The sequence below is a fragment of the Scyliorhinus torazame genome, chromosome 4 (genome assembly GCF_047496885.1).
Source record: "Scyliorhinus torazame isolate Kashiwa2021f chromosome 4, sScyTor2.1, whole genome shotgun sequence".
Classification (NCBI taxonomy): Eukaryota; Metazoa; Chordata; class Chondrichthyes; order Carcharhiniformes; family Scyliorhinidae; genus Scyliorhinus; species Scyliorhinus torazame.
In genome coordinates this window covers 206,611,837-206,630,010 of record NC_092710.1, presented here as the reverse complement: position 1 = coordinate 206,630,010, position 18,174 = coordinate 206,611,837, and the positions used below count along the sequence as shown (strand labels likewise).

At 43.9% G+C, this 18,174-nt stretch overlaps 1 protein-coding gene across 7 annotated transcripts in view; it reads right to left on the bottom strand.

Moving 5' to 3' along the window:
* Positions 1 to 14,509, bottom strand: part of med23 (mediator complex subunit 23) — a 116,316-nt gene extending 101,807 nt beyond the window's left edge. For 4 of the 7 annotated variants that reach the window (XM_072499154.1, XM_072499155.1, XM_072499156.1 and 1 more), the window contains exons 1-6: positions 14,405 to 14,500; positions 14,166 to 14,290; positions 11,331 to 11,442; positions 8,206 to 8,304; positions 7,648 to 7,749; positions 5,520 to 5,589 (exon numbers count right to left, since the gene is read on the bottom strand). In XM_072499154.1, coding sequence (XP_072355255.1) covers positions 5,520 to 5,589; positions 7,648 to 7,749; positions 8,206 to 8,304; positions 11,331 to 11,442; positions 14,166 to 14,290; positions 14,405 to 14,491 — 595 coding nt within the window. In that variant the 5' untranslated portion in view covers positions 14,492 to 14,500. Of the gene's footprint in view, positions 1 to 5,519; positions 5,590 to 7,647; positions 7,750 to 8,205; positions 8,305 to 11,330; positions 11,443 to 13,514; positions 13,541 to 14,165; positions 14,291 to 14,404 lie in introns of those variants that run through there. The other 3 variants (XM_072499160.1, XM_072499159.1, XM_072499158.1) reach the window with 3 other exon arrangements.
* Positions 14,510 to 18,174: the final 3,665 nt, after the last annotated feature.

The following is an 18,174-nucleotide window of genomic DNA, read 5'->3' as shown; positions in this document are numbered from 1 at the left end:
ATGGCAACAAAAGCATTCCTCGTCAAAGATTAGAAGCTTAGTGAAAAAGGTGTGCTGCAAGAGGAATGGGATGAAGCAGAGCCTTAAAGGAGGAAAGGGAAATGTTGGCAGGATATTCCATAGTGTAGTGTCTATGCAGTTGAAAGTAGTGCCAAAGATAGGGTAATGCACAAGCGGGCAGAGTAATTAATAGGAATGGAACATTCAGAGTGTAGGGGTCGGACACTAGTTATAGGTTGGGAGCTATAAATCTATCAAGCGATTTGAACAATAAGAATTTTAAATTTGATGCATTAGGAGATTGAAAGCATACACACAACAGTGATTAGGCTTAAAATGCAATGCACTTCATTAGTTGTAAAACATTTTAGGATTCCCCGAGGTTGTGAAAACCATGATATAAATGCAAGGCTTTCTTTTTTTAAATAGGTCAGTGAGCACAAGCGATGGGTTAATGGGACTTGGGGGGGGGGGTAGGAAATAAGAATTGGAGAATGGGAGGCTGGCCAAAAGAACAGTAGAACAGTCAAACCCAGGGGCATGGATAAGTGTTCCAGTAGCAGACAAACAGAGGCAGGGGATGGCAACAACAATCCAAACCTCCCCACTAGACACCTTTTATGATGGACAGCACAGAACTAGACAACTTAGAATCTCAGTTCAGAGTCGATTAGAAAACCAGGGTTGCAAATAATCTGCTTCAATCGAAGATACTGGCAGGAGGAAAGGACATCAAAATGATGACTGAATTACTCCCATCAACTGTGGTTCAATTATTTCCCATCCACCAATCTTACTTCAACAGAAAACAAAGATTTTGGCTGAAGATCTTAACAGCGTTGTAGAAATTAGCATCTAGTTCTCTTAATTCAACCTTCTTCAATTCAAATAATGTGATTGTTTTTAAATCTCAAATTCCCATTTTGCAACATTATGTACAATGCTCAATTCAGATTACTTGGTAACTAAAATTTATTAAGCACAAAAAAATGATCAATAGACTACACATGGAAAGATAGAGGGAGAAAAAGATAGTTATGGAAGTACAGCTCATCATATTTAAGCCCATATTTCTTAGTTCATCATTGACTTCATCTTCTCTGATGGGGTCTACATGCCTGGAATTACTTGCTCTTTCCTTTCTTCCCTGGTACTTTTCCAATTTGCCAAATTTTTGATGCTTCCATTCCCCTCTGCCATTTCACTGTTAAATGTTTACCTGCTCTTTGGGTCTCAGATACATTTTTAATCCTCTACTTCCTCCCAGTATTGCCTCGCCTTTCACCATTAACACTTCTGCAAATTCCCCGACGATGTCCCGGGCACTGATCTCCTTGATCCTGAAGCGGGACAAGGATCCCCTGCAATGTGGATCTTACAGACCGATTTCCTTGCTAAATGTAGATGCCAAGGTGCTGGCGAAGGTCTTAGCCACGAGGATTGAGGATTGTGTGCCGCAGATCATCCATGAAGACCAGACGGGGTTTGTGAAGGGGAGACAGTTGAACGCGAACGTGCGGAGGCTTTTGAACGTTATCATGATGCCGGCGAGGGAGGGGAGATGGAGATAGTGGTGGCGATGGACGCTGAGAAAGCCTTCGATAGGGTAGAGTGGGGGTACCTGTGGAAGGTGCTGAAGAGGTTCGGGTTTGGGGAGGGGTTTGTCAGGTGGGTTAAGCTGATGTATGAGGTCCCGATGGCGAGTGTGGCCACAAATAGGTGGAGGTCCGAGTACTTTCGGTTGCACTGAGGGACGAGACAGGGGTGTCCCCTGTCCCCCCTGCTCTTTGCACTGGCGATTGAACCCCTGGCTATGGCACTGAGAGAGTCGAGGAACTGGAGGGGGTTGGTGCGGGGTGGGGAGGAGCTTAGGGTGTTGCTTTATGCGGACGACCTGCTGCTGTATGTGGCGGACCCGGTGGGAAGAATGCCAGAGGTAATGAGGATCCTTAGGGAATTCAGGGACTTTTCGGGGTACAAGCTCAATATGGGGAAGAGCGAGCTGTTCGTAGTTCAGCTAGGGGACCAGGAGAGGGGGATTGGCGAGCTCCCACTAAAAAGGGCGGAGATGAGCTTCAGATATTTGGGGGTCCAGGTGGCCAGGAGCTGGGGGGCCATGCATAGACTTAACTTTACAAGGCTGGTGGAGCAAATGGAGGAGGAGTTCAAGAGGTGGGACGCGTTGCCGCTGTCCCTGGCGGGTAGGGTGCAGTCAATCAAAATGACGGTGCTCCCAAGGTTTTTGTTCCTGTTCCAGTGCCTCCCCGTGTTTATCCCGAAGGCTTTTTTCAGGCGGGTTAACAGGAGTATAATGGGGTTTGTGTGGGCGCGAGGGACTCAGAGGGTGAGAAGGGTGTTCCTGGAGCGGAGTAGAGATAGGGAGGGGGCTGGCGCTGCCCAACCTCTGTGGGTACTACTGGGCCGCCAATGCGACAATGGTGCGCAAGTGGGTGATGGAGGGGGAGGGGGCTGCATGGAAGAGGCTGGAGACGGCGTCCTGTGTGGGTACGAGTCTGGGGGCGCTGGCAACGGCGCCGCTGCCGCTCCCTCCAAGGAGGTATACCATGAGCCCGGTGGTGGTGGCGGCCCTCAACCTTTGGGGGCAGTGGAGGCGGCATAGGGGGAAAGTTAGGGCCTCGGCGTGGACCCCATTACGGGGGAACCACCGGTTCGCCCCAGGAAGAACAGGTGGAGGGTTTTCGGGGTGGCACAGGGCAGGGATACGAAAGTTGGGGGACCTGTTTGTGGACGGGAAGTTCGCGTCGCGAGCTTGGGTGAGCTGGAGAAGTATGGGCCCCCCCCGGGGAACACCTTCAGGTACTTACAGGTAAGGGTGTTTGCCAGATGGCAGCTGGTGGAATTCCCACGGCTACTGCCACACACAGTACAGGACAGTGTGCTCGGGGGGGGGGGGGGAAGATCTCGGAAACTTACCAGGTGATGCAGGAGGAGGAGGAGGCCTCGGTGGTGGAGTTGAAAGGTAAGTGGGAGGAGGAGTTGGGAGAGGAGATCGAAGAGGGGTCGTGGGCAGATGCCCTAGGGAGGGTGAACTCTTCCTCTTCGTGCGCGAGGCTCAGCCTCATACAGTTTAAGGTGCTGCACAGGGCACACATGACCGGGACAAGGATGAGCAGGTTCTTTGGGGGTGAGGACAGGTGTGTTAGGTGCTCAGGGAGCCCAACAAATCACACCCATATGTTCTGGGCATGCCCAGCGCTGGAGGAATTTTGGAAGGGCGTAGCAAGGGCGGTAGGATCCAGGGTCAAACTGGGCTGGGGGCTCGCAATATTTGGGGTGGCAGAGGAGCCGGGAGTGCAGGAGGCGAAAGAGGCCGGAATTCTGGCCCTTTGCGTCCCTGGTAGCCCGGCGAAGGATTCTCCTTCAGTGGAAAGATACGAGGCCCCCAAGCGTGGAATCCTGGATCAGCGATATGGCAGGGTTCATTGAATTGGAGAATGTGAAATTCGCCTTGAGAGGGTCGGTACAAGGGTTCTTTAGGCAGTGGCAACCGTTCTTAGACTTTCTGGCAGAACGATAGACATTGGTCAATGGCAGCAGCAGCTCGGGGGATGGGGGGGGGTTTACTTTATTTTTGTTTATGTTATTTACACTGGAAGGGTCTGAGGGGGTGTATACACCTGTTGTCTTAAGTCGGGGTGTTAATGTTAATTTATTATTTATGTACAGGGAGGGAGGGGTTTGGGGGGTTGCTTTTTTAGATTGTGTTTTGTACTTAAGCCTGTTGGGTTCTTTTTTCTTTCTCATTTTGTTATTGATATTTTATGAAAACCTTTAATAAAAATTATTTTTTAAAAAAAACACTTCTGCAAATTAATCACCACCTGTCTTCCACCTAATCGCAGGCATTTTCTTTTCTTTGGTTCTAATGGTCCTTATAAGCCAGTCATTTGTAACAGCTCCCAGTTCTGACAAAACAACATCTATTGGAAATCGTAACTCTGCCTTCCTCGCCATGGATGGTGCCTTAACTGCTGAATTTTCTGTTTTCATTTTAAGATCAGTTGATGGATAAAAACCATAGCATTCACTTGTCAAATGCCGACGAAGCGGTTGCGTGTTTAGAATTATTTCAGATTTCTAGCACTTAAAAAAAACCTTTAAGTGACTGAAGTTTGTGATAGTTGTTAATGGAGAATGGGAACTGAATAAACACAATAAAATGAAGTACACAGGGATGCTGTTTAAAGTAGATATCTCTCATATGGGCGTTGCACTGAAATGGGCCAATTCTTCTCCTTTTGTGCTGAAGCTATGATCCATATAGTGTCTGCCAATTCCTACGTATAATTCCTGCACTCAAAACAATTATAACCATCTCTATAAAAAGCTTTCTTGTGTCTCTATAACTGGAGATGACACATTTACTGTGCCATTTTATGTAAACAGTTACCTACAGAACACTTAGAAATACCATGGACAGAGTGAGCCTTCACAAACATTTTTGGTATAGAGTAAAGGTTCTGATGAAAGGACATCTGATGAAAGGGGATCAGGGGTTAGGGGAGAAGACAGGAGAATGGGGATGAGAAAATATCAGACATCTTTGAATGGCAGAGCAGACTTGATGGGCCGAGTGGCCTAATTCTGCTCCTATGTCTTATAGTTTTATGAACATTCACCTGAAACATTGGCCCAGATCCTACGGATTGTCAGAGACCAGGCGTTTGATCCAAGATATGCATTAGTAACCCACGGAAGATGTTCTGACCTGCGTGGAGCCCCTCAGGGAAGTTTGATCTTCCAGTGGGCAATTCCCTTGCTCCCTGGGACCCTCCGCAAAAGTTTCTGACTCTGAGACTCCAGACACTTCAGATTTACTTTGAGGTAGTTGCCAAGAAAATGTTAGACAGAACCCACCACCTCACTTGACCAACCCTCAACCTGACAACTCAACCAGTACCCCCAACCTGACTATCTCCTGACCAGACTACCTGCCACCCTCAGCCACTTACCTCAACCATATATCCTGCAGCCACCCTATTCACTAACACTGGACAGTTAAATTTACTTTACGGCAGCTGGTGCCATAAAAACAGGATATCCCGGCTTCCCCAATCCCCAAGACTACAGTTCTATGAAAGAGCACTTTGAGGGACGTGGCACTCTGCATTTCTGGAGAAGCAAAAATGCGGAACAACTAGTCAAGGAAAAGTTTGAGTGGAGTGGCAATCTGATGATTGCTGCGCCACGAATGTCCTCAACAGAGACTGTATGACTGTATTTCTAGCACTTTGTCTTATTTTCATATTTCCAGCATCTGTAGTATTTTGCTTTTATAGAGGAAAGATATGTCAGCCTCAACGTGAATAATTTAAGTAATGAAGAGTTCTAAACCCTTAATTATGAGAATTAATCAAGGCAGGAAGTGACATTCAGTCTTCACTGGTTTGAAATTGATGTCACAAACATTGCAAATAGCCATCCAGCCATTTAAACTGTCAGTTGTTCCATAAGATCTAGCGTATTTGTTAGTTCAGAGAGAAAGCTTGTGCTCTTACCACAGATAGAGTTTATTCGTGCAGTAGGTCTAAAGCTGTCCACAAAATCAGAAGCCAGGTTGCCCAGCAACTGAAAGAAAAATCCAAAAACAAAACAATTTTAAATGAAGTTGATAAATGTTTCATCCATTAAATTTTTCAGTTTAAGGTCAGTCTGCAAAAACAGGCAAGCAACCAGATAATTACAATTTTAAAAATAGGGCTGGTTTAGCACAGGGCTAAATCGCTGGTTTTGAAAGCAGACCAAGGCAGGCCAGCAGCACGGTTCAATTCCCGTACCAGCCTCCCCGAACAGGCGCCGGAATGTGGCGACTAGGGGCTTTTCACAGTAACTTCATTTGAAGCCTACTTGTGACAATAAGCGATTTTCAGTTCATTTCATCTAGGCAAAATAGAACTATGGAATTTGGTTCGCAGAAGCTACCTATTTATTACATTAGTAACAACACCTGAAATGCAGTGTACCAATTCAGGTTATTTAATTACACATTAAATTAAAAAGCTTCCAGTATTTCATTGTCAGCTTTTCATGGAACCTTGCATCATTCACTCCTCGCTTAGCAAGTACCACTGGAGGTATATCCCACCTCAGTGATCTAGATAGCCAGTTTAAGGACAGTTCACTAGGACACACATGCAAAGCATAAATGAGGAGCAGATAGCAGTGGAAGAGATAAGGAACCTTATGATTGCAGAAATCAGGGCAGCACGGTGGCGCAGTGGTTAGCATTGCTGCCTCATGGCGCCGAGGTCCCAGGTTCGATCCCGGCTCTGTGTCACTGTCCATGTGGAGTTTGCACATTCTCCCCTTGTTTGCGTGGGTTTCACCTCCACAACCCAAAGATGTGCAAGTTAGGTGGATTGGCCACACTAAATTGCCCCTTAATTGGAAAAAATGAATTGGGTACTCTAAATTTTTTTTAAAAAATGATTGCAGAAATCGGGAATTCATATACAAGGTTGGCATTTAAAAGGACATTTTCTACAGAAATAAATGCGAGGTCGCACATTTTTGGTAGAAGAATAGGGAGGTCAATTGTTACTTGGAAAATTCAAGTCTTGGTGGGATAAAGGTACAAAGGGGTCTTGCATCACAAATATACCGATCATTAAAGTTGAGCCACAGGTTACCAAGGCCATAAAAAAGGTCATAAAAAAAGCAAACAAAGGACTTGGTTTCATTTCTAGAGGGATAAAAGTAGCCTCATCTCCCGAGGAACAGAACGGAAAAGTAGGGAAGTTATGTAAACTTGTATTGGACCTTGGTTATACCAGACTAGATGCATGCAATTCTGGTTACCATATTCTAACAAGGATATATAGAGGGTGCAGAAAAGATTCAAAGGATGATGTCAGATATGCAAGGGTATACATATCAGGAAAAGGGTAATATACTGGGTCTCTCTCCCTTGAAAAAGGTTAATAATCCAATAATCATAATAATGATCTTTATTATTGTCACAAGTAGGCTTTCATTAACACTGCAATGAAGTTACTGTGAAAATCCCCTAGTTGCCATACTCCGACGCCTGTTCGGGTGCACAGAGAAAGAATTCAGAACGTCCAAATTACCTAACAGCACGTCTTTTGGAACTTGTGGGAGGAAACAGGAGCATCCGGTGGAAACCCACGCAGACACAGGGAGAACGTACAGACTCCGCACAAACAGTGACCCAAGCCGGGAATCGAACCTGGGACCCTGACGCTGTGAAGCAACAGTACTAACCACTGTGCTACCATGTTGAAGGGTGAAGTAAAGTTATGAAATGTTTTGAGAGAATGGATAGAGAGAGAGAATATTTCCCCTTGTGGGGAAAAGCATAACTAGTGTCAATTAATAAGATAGTGGAACGCACGATCACGGAGTGGTTGATGAAAATTGCACAGATGCATTGAAGGTGAAGCTAGACAAGGGAGAATTTAATAGATGCTACAATTATATATTTTAATGAGGAAAGATGGAAGATGGTCGTGTGGCATAAATGGGTGCATGGACTAGTCACACAGAAAGACTTGCTTCTGTGTTGTAACATCTATATTTCTTGTTGACAAGGTTCATGAGTGTAGAACATAAAAGAGTTATTCTCAAGTTTTTCTTTTCTTTTCAGAAGAACAATAAGTCTCTTACCCAGTGAGATAATTTCCCTTCAGGATAAAGTTTTCGAATCTCTGTGACTGCAAAATATGCTGGCAACAGACAGGCATTCCTGTCCAAGATATATGCCACAACCTGGAAAAAGCAAAGTAAGAAACATTTATTTAGATTAAAACAAGTTTGAGCAAACAGAATCTTTTGTCAGCATAACAGACAAATTACTGCTTGAAAGAAATGCATTCCTAATTCTACACATTGGAAAATTAGTTGGTCTTGCACTCCAAGCAAGAAACTCAGTTCAAAGAGAGTATGGATTGGAGAATTGGTGCTACAGCATTATAGCCCTATTTCAGACCCATGCTTTCTTTAAGCTCAGCTCCCAACGAACAGTGCAGCGCTGATTAATTTAGGTCTTAAATTTGCTTTCCAGATTTTTAAAAGCGAATATCATTTTGTCCATTAAATTAATAGTTACTATGTAAAACATCGAAGACACAATTTTCATTCGTAAAAGGAAATAAGTACTTGCGCGGACTCAAGTAATTTTTAATATTTACTTCAAAGACTGGAAACACTTTACCAGAAACTTACATCTTTGGCTGTTTGCAATTGCTGTACAACAGCAGAACTGACTGTGTTAGGAATACTTTGAATCTTCTCCAGAATTGCTTTCAACAGGTCTCTTACACCCTAGAAGATTAATTTATACTTGACAGATTAATCAAATATTCCTTAGAGTGCACAAACTCATTGTTCCTTCAAGCTCTTCCACAATGACGTGGTTTAAAATTCTAATACAACAGCTTTAAAACAATTGTAATTTGTATTGTTGTCCAAGAAACCTATTCAAGAAAATACTTTTAGTCAAGATATATTCCGATGGAATTGGGCAGCATGGTGGCACAGTGGTTAGCTCTACTGCCTCATGGCGCCAAGGACCCGGGTTTGATCCTGGCCCCAGGTCACTGTCCGTGTGGAGTTTGCACATTCTCCCCATGCTGGCATGGATCTCACCCCCACAACCAAAAAGGTTGTGCAGTGTAGGTGAATTGGCCAAGCTAAATTGCCCCATAATTGGAACAAAAAAAGAATTGGGTACACTAAATTTATTTTTTTTAAATGTTGTAATGTATTTTTCTGACAGCAGCGAAGTAACAGCATTCGTCATGGACCTCAAAGAAAGCTGCCCACAGAGATCGAAGTACCTCTCCAAGTGTGTCTTTCCCCTTTCTCGATAATAACTTGCATCTAGTGCCAGGTCAAGGGAATCAGAGGCTGGTTTAGCACAGTGGGCTAAATAGCTGGCTTGCAATGCAGAACAATACCAGCAGCACGGGTTCAATTCACGTAGAGGGGCAGCACGGTAGCACAAGTGGATAGCACTGTGGCTTCACAGCGCCAGGGTCCCAGGTTCGATTACCCGCTGGGTCACTGTCTGTGCAGAGTCTGCATGTTCTCCGTGTGTCTGCGTGGGTTTCCTCCGGGTGCTCCGGTTTCCTCCCACAGTTCAAAGACATGCAGGTTAGGTGGATTGGCCATGATAAATTGCCCTTAAGTGTCAAAAAAAAAAAAGGTTAGGAGGGGTTATTGGGTTACGGGGATAGGGTGGAAGTGAGGGCTTAAGTGGGTCTGTGCAGACTTGATGGGCCGAATGGCCTCCTTCTGCACTGTATATTCTATGTATCGGCCTCCCCAAACAGGCGCCGGAATGTGGCGACTAGGGGCTTTTCACAGTAACTTCATTGAAGCCTACTTGTGACAATAAGCGATTATCATCAGCAGCTGTGATGTCAGCAAGCAGGTAAGCAGCCAATCACATTGAAATATTTACAAACAGCAAACCAGGAAGTTAAAAGCACTTAGAATCCTCCACTTTTGAATTAAATTTCAGATAGTAAAGTAAGTGATTACGATAGGATTAAGATCGCACCTAAATAAAGAAAGGCTGAAAAACAATTATCTGCAATTTTATTATGGAGAAACTAGACTTTCCACAAAAACAAAATGAGTTTTACAGGTGCAGTGAAACAGCAAAATGAAGTAAGTACACTCAAATTCAGTTCACTTCATGCAACTGTCATGTGAGAGAACCTTTAAGAACTGGGTGTTTATTAAATAGCTGTAGTGGATGTACCTTTAAGAAATGGATGTTTATCGAATAGCTGCAGTGATGTCAGAGTGTGGGTGGAGCTAGGCTGTCTTTCACTTCTCGCTTTGAGCAGGCAGCTACAGAGTGTTTTTAGTTTTGTTTTGAGAGCTGGATAGCTGCAGGAAAAGCAAGCAGCTGTATAAGGTTCTCTCTGCAATCTAAAGACTGTCTCCAGATCATTTGGGTGATTTCAAAGAGATAACTGCTCTCAGTAGAGAATTTAAACCTGATCTCTGTTAAAAAGGGTCTTTTGCTTATGGATGTTGCAAGGAAAGATTAACGGTTACTTATAGAATATTGTATCCGTGGGGATGATTGGTGTTGATAGTTGTTAAGATGTTTACTGTGGGTTTATAAAGTGTTAACTGGTTTCATAACTAAACATTGTTTTAATTTAAAAGTACTTTAACTCTCTGTTGCTCTCTAATTTAAAAGTACTTTAACTACACCTGTAAAGTAGGCCCGTGTGCTCCCCATAGCCACAATCTATTATAAGTTGTGGGTCAGGTGAACGCCATGATACAATTTGGGGTTCTCTAAATCCTAGCCCATAACACAACTGTTTTTAAAAAGTTTTACAGCAAGATTAACAGAATAAGAATTGAAATGGTTGTAAAACCATAGATTTCCACTAGATGTGTGTCTTGGGGCTCATGTAGAAACATTGACAGCAACCTTTGGATTTCCTCGTTATTCCACGCATGTCTTAGTGCAGTAAGTGGTGTAATCATGCTGAATACTGTCAGTTTTGTCATCATTATCACCATAAAATCAAGGCTACTATTACACATCTAATCCAAATTTACCAAATCTGCTTCTGGTGCTCCTCAAGGTTCATGCAAAGTAGGGGACTCTATTGGATGACTGTTGGACGGTTTGGAATCTGTACGGGTGAGAACCCCCCTCCATATTCACCCAATTGCAATGCTGGTAAATGGATCAAGAGGGTTGACAGGTCAGGAGTGCCGAGTTATTTATGACAGACGGCAAGTTCTTAACTGGAGCCCAGGAGAGAAAAATCCTGTGGAACGGGGAGAGCTAACCTGCAAAAGATGGACATTGAACTCAGGCACGGCCAGCGAGAATCTCACCAACACCACCTCGGCATTGTGTTTTTGTAACATAAAGTGAGAGTACCCATCGGCAGAAAGGCTCAAACTCAATGGAGGAAAGCTTACGAAGAACTTCCACTTTTACTATTCATCTTTACCGGTGGCACAGTGGTTAGCACTGCTGCCTCACAGATCCAGGGTCCCAGGTTCAATTCCGGCAGCGGGTGACTGCGTGGAGTTTGCACTTTCTGCATGGTTTTCCTCTGGGTGCTCCGGTTTTCGCCCAGAGTCCAAAGATGTGCAGGTTAGGTGGATTGGCCATGCTAAATTGCCCCTTAGTGTCCAAAGGTTAAGTGGGATTATTGGGATAGGGTGGAGGGTGCTCCTTCCAAGCTCTGGCGCAGACTCGATGTGACAAATGGCCTCCTTCTGCGCTGTAAATTCTGTGATTCTATGACATTTAGAAACTTTCCTGTAGAACACCAAAACAGGTTAATCAATTCTGTGTACATTACCTTGTAGTCAACACCACCTATCATTTTTCGAATGAGTTTAAACGTGAGAGCCCAAAGCTGCATTCTCTCCCATTCCAGATTGTCAGAGTTAATTAAAATCTCGCAGACCAGTCTGGTAAACATATACAGAAAAGTATTTTCGAATTTTATATTCAAACTTCCACTAATATAACTTGCACATTGTTCTTTCACAAATTTTAACTAATACACTGGTTACAAGATTTGCAGATTTTGGTGAGGACAGGGTTTTCCATTTTGAGCTTGCGATCTCTCAAGAGCATCAGGGAGCCCGAGCATTTGCATAACGTTGATGCCCTTTTTGGCCACAAAATAGGTGCAAATGCAGAAATCAAATATAAACTATAACTAATAAATCTGGCAATAATTAGAAAGATCTCGATTTAAAATATTGACGTCTTAACCTTTGTCATTTCAATGGGAGGAATGATGCAGGAAAGCTGATTCCAAATACGGACACATGGAACTCTCACCCACACACCTCTCTAGGGCACAGGTATGCGCACAACCGCACCTGCCTGCGCCCTCTCCTGCACATGCGCCCTCCACTACATATCCACACACACACACACAAACACGCACGCAAAAGCGTGCGCCCTACCCCCAAATACACACGCGCCTGCATTCCTCTCCCCCCCCCCCCGCCCCAGTACACACAGGCCACCCCCCCCCAATCCACACAATCAAGCCCCCACAAATACACACACCCGTGCGTCTCCCCCAAGTAATCACACGCACACGCTCAACCCCTCACACACTCAACCCCTCACACACCAATACACACGCACCCAACCTTGCACGCCAACTCACACTCAACCACCTCCTTCCCCAAGGCTCATTTCCCGAGGCCCGAACCCCACAGCAGCTCCTTTCCAGAGGCCCGGGCCCCACCGCCTCCTTTCCTCGAGGCTCTAATCCCCCCACAATTTATTTCCCAGACGCCCGATGTCCACCATAGCCCCTTTCCCGAGGCCCATGCCCCACTGCATCTCCTTGCCATAGACCTAAACCCCATCCACTCTTTTCCAGGAGCTAATCCCACTGGATCTTTATCGAGGCCCGACCCAACAGCTCCTTTCCAGAAGCCCGTACCCCAACAGCTCCTTTCCAGAGGTGCGTACCGCAGCAGCTCCTTTCAGAGGCCCGTACCCCAACAGCTCCTTTCAGAGGCCCGTACCCCAACAGCTCCTTTCAGAGGCCCGTACCCCAACAGCCCCTTTCCAGAGGTCCGTACCTCAACATCTCCTTTCCAGAAGCCCGTACCCCAACAGCTCCTTTCAGAGGTGCGTACCCCAACAGCTCCTTTCAGAGGCCCGTACCCCAACAGCTCCTTTCAGAGGCCCGTACCCCAACAGCTCCTTTCAGAGGTGCGTACCCCAACAGCTCCTTTCAGAGGCCCGTACCCCAACAGCCCCTTTCCAGAGGTCCGTACCTCAACATCTCCTTTCCAGAAGCCCGTACCCCAACAGCTCCTTTCAGAGGCCCAAACCTCAACAGCTCCTTATCGAGGCCCGACCCAACAGCTTCTTTGCTGAGGCCCCGCCACCCGCAGGTCATCTGCAGCCTCGCCTCACTGCCGCCCATCTTCTAACCAATTAATCTCTGGCTGGTTCCTGCCTCACCTTGGTCTTGGTGTTGGCCGCGAGCTATTCTGCCCAGCAACAGCGAAATGGAATTCATCAAATGGGCTAATCAGAACAAGACTTCCTGGAGCACTGGATTCTGATTGGCTAGTCAGCCTATTAACAACCAGTGTCCGAGAGGCATTGCTCTAATTGGTCAACTTGATTTCTCCAATTCTTTTTAAATTTTGCATGTTCGAAGTGGAATTTACCGGTTACATAGCACCTGCCAGCTTTGGGGAACCCCTGGAGACCCTTCCCAGGCCATTTGAGGACTTCTGGCTGAGGACAATAGTTAAATGTTACTCAAAAACAAAGCAATAATTTTCAAGAAACCTGACCTCTGATAAGCAGTGAAATTTACTTTTAAGGATCATGTATTAATGGTTGTCAAACAAATGGATCAAACCCTGCCATCTAACAATATAACATGTTCTATCCCCCCTCACCTCACCCCACCCCTGTAGAACTGGGAAGCAAGAAATCGTTAAGGGGGAAATTAGAAAGAATGCCTAAAATATAATTTTAAAGGCAACGCAATTACCTGCTCTGCATGTTTGCTCAGCTCAGGTATAGAGGATGCAGTGTTGAGACATTCCCATTACATTTGAATTTACCTCATTGGCATTCTTCCTTCGTAACTAATTCACCATTTCTTAAGTGATATTTGGCATTTTCATGAGAATGCATTCTTAGACTGTGTACCAGAAGTCAAACTGCAAGCTAACTGGCATGTTGGAAACTGGGAAGAGTTGTTGCACTGTTCAAAGTGTTGGCATACCACCTAACAGCATAAACCAATCAGTAATGTCAAAGGTTGACAACAGTATTACAGAAAAGAACAGTCTGAGGATTTTTGTCAAATACTCAAGGAAAATGCTATTAGAGGACTTTAATCTGGATTATTTATTTTAAGATGATATATGGAACGAAAAGAACACCTGGTACATAGAAGTCGATTGTCAGATAAAACACAGGAAAAAACCATAGCCAGTGACTTGTGTTGGATTTGAAAGGAGTGAAGAAAATGAAACTGGAGATTGAGGAGAGGGCAGCATGTAATATATTCACATTGTGCAACACAGCAATGGATTTATATAATTTCCTGTAACATTACATATTTAGCTTTTTCCTACATTGAAATCAGTCAGGTTACAAATCATTTAAAAAGCTTGTTTTCTTCTTTCAGTTATACCTGGGAGGCAGCAACCCACTTTCAACTGCCATAGCCAAGCAGTCATACAAAAAGGAAATCCTCTTGGGGTTGTGCTGCCCATGGATGAAACGAACAATCCACTGCACACACTGTTCATGGGATTCCTAATGTTCAAAAACATATAGCAATATAGTATTTGCAAAAACTTCTGAAGTTTAAAAAAACATGATCTGCAACTGGAAAATACTTCAGGCAATCACTGATAAATGGATTCTAACCTGAGGAAGGTTTGTCCAGAGTTGTCTAAAAGCTCCAAGGCAGCTAATCAGCTTGGTTTTCTCATCCTCAGCTGTGTCCATAAACATACTGTGAAAGATTTGTTTAAATAAAACAGTAGTTGGCTTCAAATGCTCTTAAAGTACATTCAAGTATAAAGCTTCAAGAAAGTATAAATAAAAGTACACACAAATGCTGACGTCCAAAAATCTATGCCAATAAGAAAATACAGGAGCATAAGTCGGAGTGGGGGGGGGGGGGGGCAGCACAGTGGCTAGCACTGCTGCCGCACCACACCAAGGACCCGGGTTTGATCCCAGCCCCAGGTCACTGTCCGTGTGGAGTTTGCACATTCTCCCGGCATCTCCATGGGTCTCAGTCCCACAAGCCAAAGATGTGCAGGGTAGGTGGATTGCCACTCTAAATTGACCCTTAATAAAAGAAAAATCAGGAAAAATACAAAATTTAGGCAGCATTTGACATGAAGAATGACTTTCCATTATGCAACATTTTTCATGATCACCAGGTGTCTCAAAGCACTTCACTTCCAATGAGGTATAGTAGGTGTCCTAGATTTGATAGTTACCCATTCTTCAAACATTGGGATTACACTGTTGGGAGACTGCATTTAAGCTGCTTTACTGGATGTTTGAACACAAATAATACTGAGTAGATTAATATTGAAAACCTCTAGTCAGTGGACCCAAGTATGGAACTCAATTGCAAGACTAACTACACACTGAAAATTAAATGGTCACAAGAAAAATCTGACATTTTATTGAGCAGTTCAGAGAAGTGATGAGGTAGATCTGAAAGTTGACTCTATATCTGTGCACAATATTGGTAATGGATGCAACGGGATGAGAGCAAAGTTTCACTCCACGTCAGGATATCAATACATTTATGAACAATTATTACGATCCCGGACCAGACCCCAACAGTGGCTAGGATACTGGACAGAAACCCCAATATTTTATTAAAATTTGATAAGACTGTGAGGAAAGGATACTTCATGCCAGGAGTGATTTCACACAAAATACGAAGTATCTTTAACATCACACAAGAAAATAGCTTACAATTACCCCTTAGGCAATGCTAATCGAGGGCGGCACGGTTAGCACTACTGCCTCACAGCCCTGAGGACCCGGGTTCGAACCCGGTTCACTGTCTGTGTGGAGTTTGCACATTCTCCCGGTCTCACCCCCACAATCCAAAGATGTGAAGGGTAGGTGGATTGGCCACGCTAAATTGTCCCTTAATTGAAAAAAAAAAAGAATTGGGTACTCCTAATTTATTTAAAAAACAATGCTAATCAACAGTGATACAATAATCCTTAACTGCTATCTTTTTGAGACTGCTTGAAAGAAAGAGACCTGACACCCTGTCAGAGTAATGCAGAATCTCTAGTTGTATTTCTTCAGAAACCTTCTTAGCTCACCGTCCAGCCAAAAACTAATACTGGAAGCCTCAACATCTGACTGGTTCAACCCGTGGCTCCTCCCATTAACTACATCATCTCACTAAACTGAACATAATGTCTCTAATTAGCTACTCTGCAGGAAACCTTCTTGATATAAATAAAAGTCCATTAGCCTAAGGTTTTGTTTTAATTTGACCTCTGGCTTCAAAAAGCCAAGCTGTCTTTCAAACCAGGATTTTTAAAACATGACTGCAGCAGTCACACACTCTAACCAAGGTTTTGAACCCTTATTGCACCAAATACAATATAATACTATACATCTGAAGTCCCTACATTCATCACACAATACAATTGTGAATGACAAGTGCATTGTTCACAACTGATCGGACCTCCTAGAGGGAAACGTGGAGGAAATTATGACTACTGATCCACCAATGGGACAGTGGTGGAACATAGAAACAGGAAGTTGTCATTTAGCCCCTCAAACCTGCTCGGCCATTTAACTAGGTCACAGTGGATCTTCTACTTTAACGTCATCTTCCTGCACTCTCCCCATATCCCTTGATGTCATTGGTATCTTAAAATCGATCAATCGCTATTTGAACCAACTGGCTGAGCTTCCAAAACCTATTAGGGTAGAACACAGTACGAAGTCTTACAACACCAGGTTAAAGTCCAACAGGTTTGTTTCGATGTCACTAGCTTTCGGAGCGCTGCTCCTTCCTCAGGTGAAGGTGAATGAAGAGGTCTGCATATTAGGGTAGAAAACCTTTAACTGAAGACAGTTCTCCTCAGCTTGGACTTAAATGACCTAACTCTTAGTCTGAGATTGTGTCCCCTCGTTCTCGAATCCCCAACCAGGAGGAACATCCTTCTGCATCTACCCTGTTGAGTCTTTAAGCACACTTCAATGAGATCACCTCTCATTCTTCTAAACGCTAGGGATTACAGGCCCAGTTTTCTCAATCTTTCGTCACAGAACAATCCCACTAGACTGGTGAATCTTCATTGGATTCGCTCAATGGACAGCATATTATTCCTTAGGTGGAGACCAAAACAGCACACAAAACTCCAGGTGTGGTATCACCAAGACTCTATATAATTGTAGTAAGTCTTCCTTATTCCTGTACTCAAGTCTCCTCGCAATAAAGCTAACATTGAGTCCATAATTGCTTGTTGTACCGGCAGGTTAACTTTCAGCGACTTATGAACAAGACATAAGACTACCCTTTGGACATCAACATGTTCCAACCTCTCCCCATTTAAGAAATACTCACATTTTTGTTTTTCATACCAAAGGGGATAACTTCACATTTTCCCACATTATATTTAATCTGCCATGCTCCTGCCCACTCACTTATTCTGTCTAAATATACTCGAAACCACTTTGCATCCTTCTCACAATCACACCAAGATTTGTGTCATCAGTAAACTTGGAAATATTACATTTAGTCTCCACGTCCAAATCATTACAGAATGCAAATAATTGGGCTCCAAGCACCAATTATTGTGGTACCCCACTAGTCACAGCCTGCAAACCCGAGAATGATCCGTTATCCCTACTCTGTTTTTCATTCCTTAACCAATCCTCAATCCATGCCAGTATATTTTCCCCAATCTCAATTCCAATTTTGCTTATTAACCTCTTATGTGGGGCCATATCAAAGGCCTTCTGAAATCCAAATACAGTACATTCACGGATTCTTCCTCATCTAAGCTGCTGGTAACATGCCCAAAAAACTTCTTGTCAAACATGATTTCCTTTTTGTAAATTCACGCTGACTCTGCCCAATCCCACTATTATTTTCTAAATGCCCAGTGATCACATTCTTCAGAATAGATCCCAACATTTTCTTTACTACTGATGTCAGGCTAAGAGGTCTGTTGTTCCTGTTTCTCCCACCCACCTTGCTTAAAAAACAAATGGGCCTGCCTTTGCTACCTTCCAATCTTTTTTTTTCAGTCAAGGAATGCTGGTGAGGCCAGCATTTATTGCCCAAATTGACCTTGAGAAGGTAATGGTAAGCCTCCTTCTTGAACATTGTAATCCATGTGGTGTAGGTACACACACGGCGCTGTTAGGGAAGAAATTTCAGGATTTTGACCCAGTGAAGGAAAATAAATATATTCCCAAGTCAGAATGAAGAGTGGCACTGTTCCATAATCTTAGAATTTTGAAAAGTGTTCGCTAACACATCCACTATCACGACAACTACCACTTTCAACATTCTAGGATACAGGTCATCAGGGGATTTATGAACATTCAGCCCAATTCATTTTTCCAGCAGCACTTTATCAATTCGAATTTCTTTCAGATCGCCAATCTCACTAGTCGGCTGCGCAATATTTCAG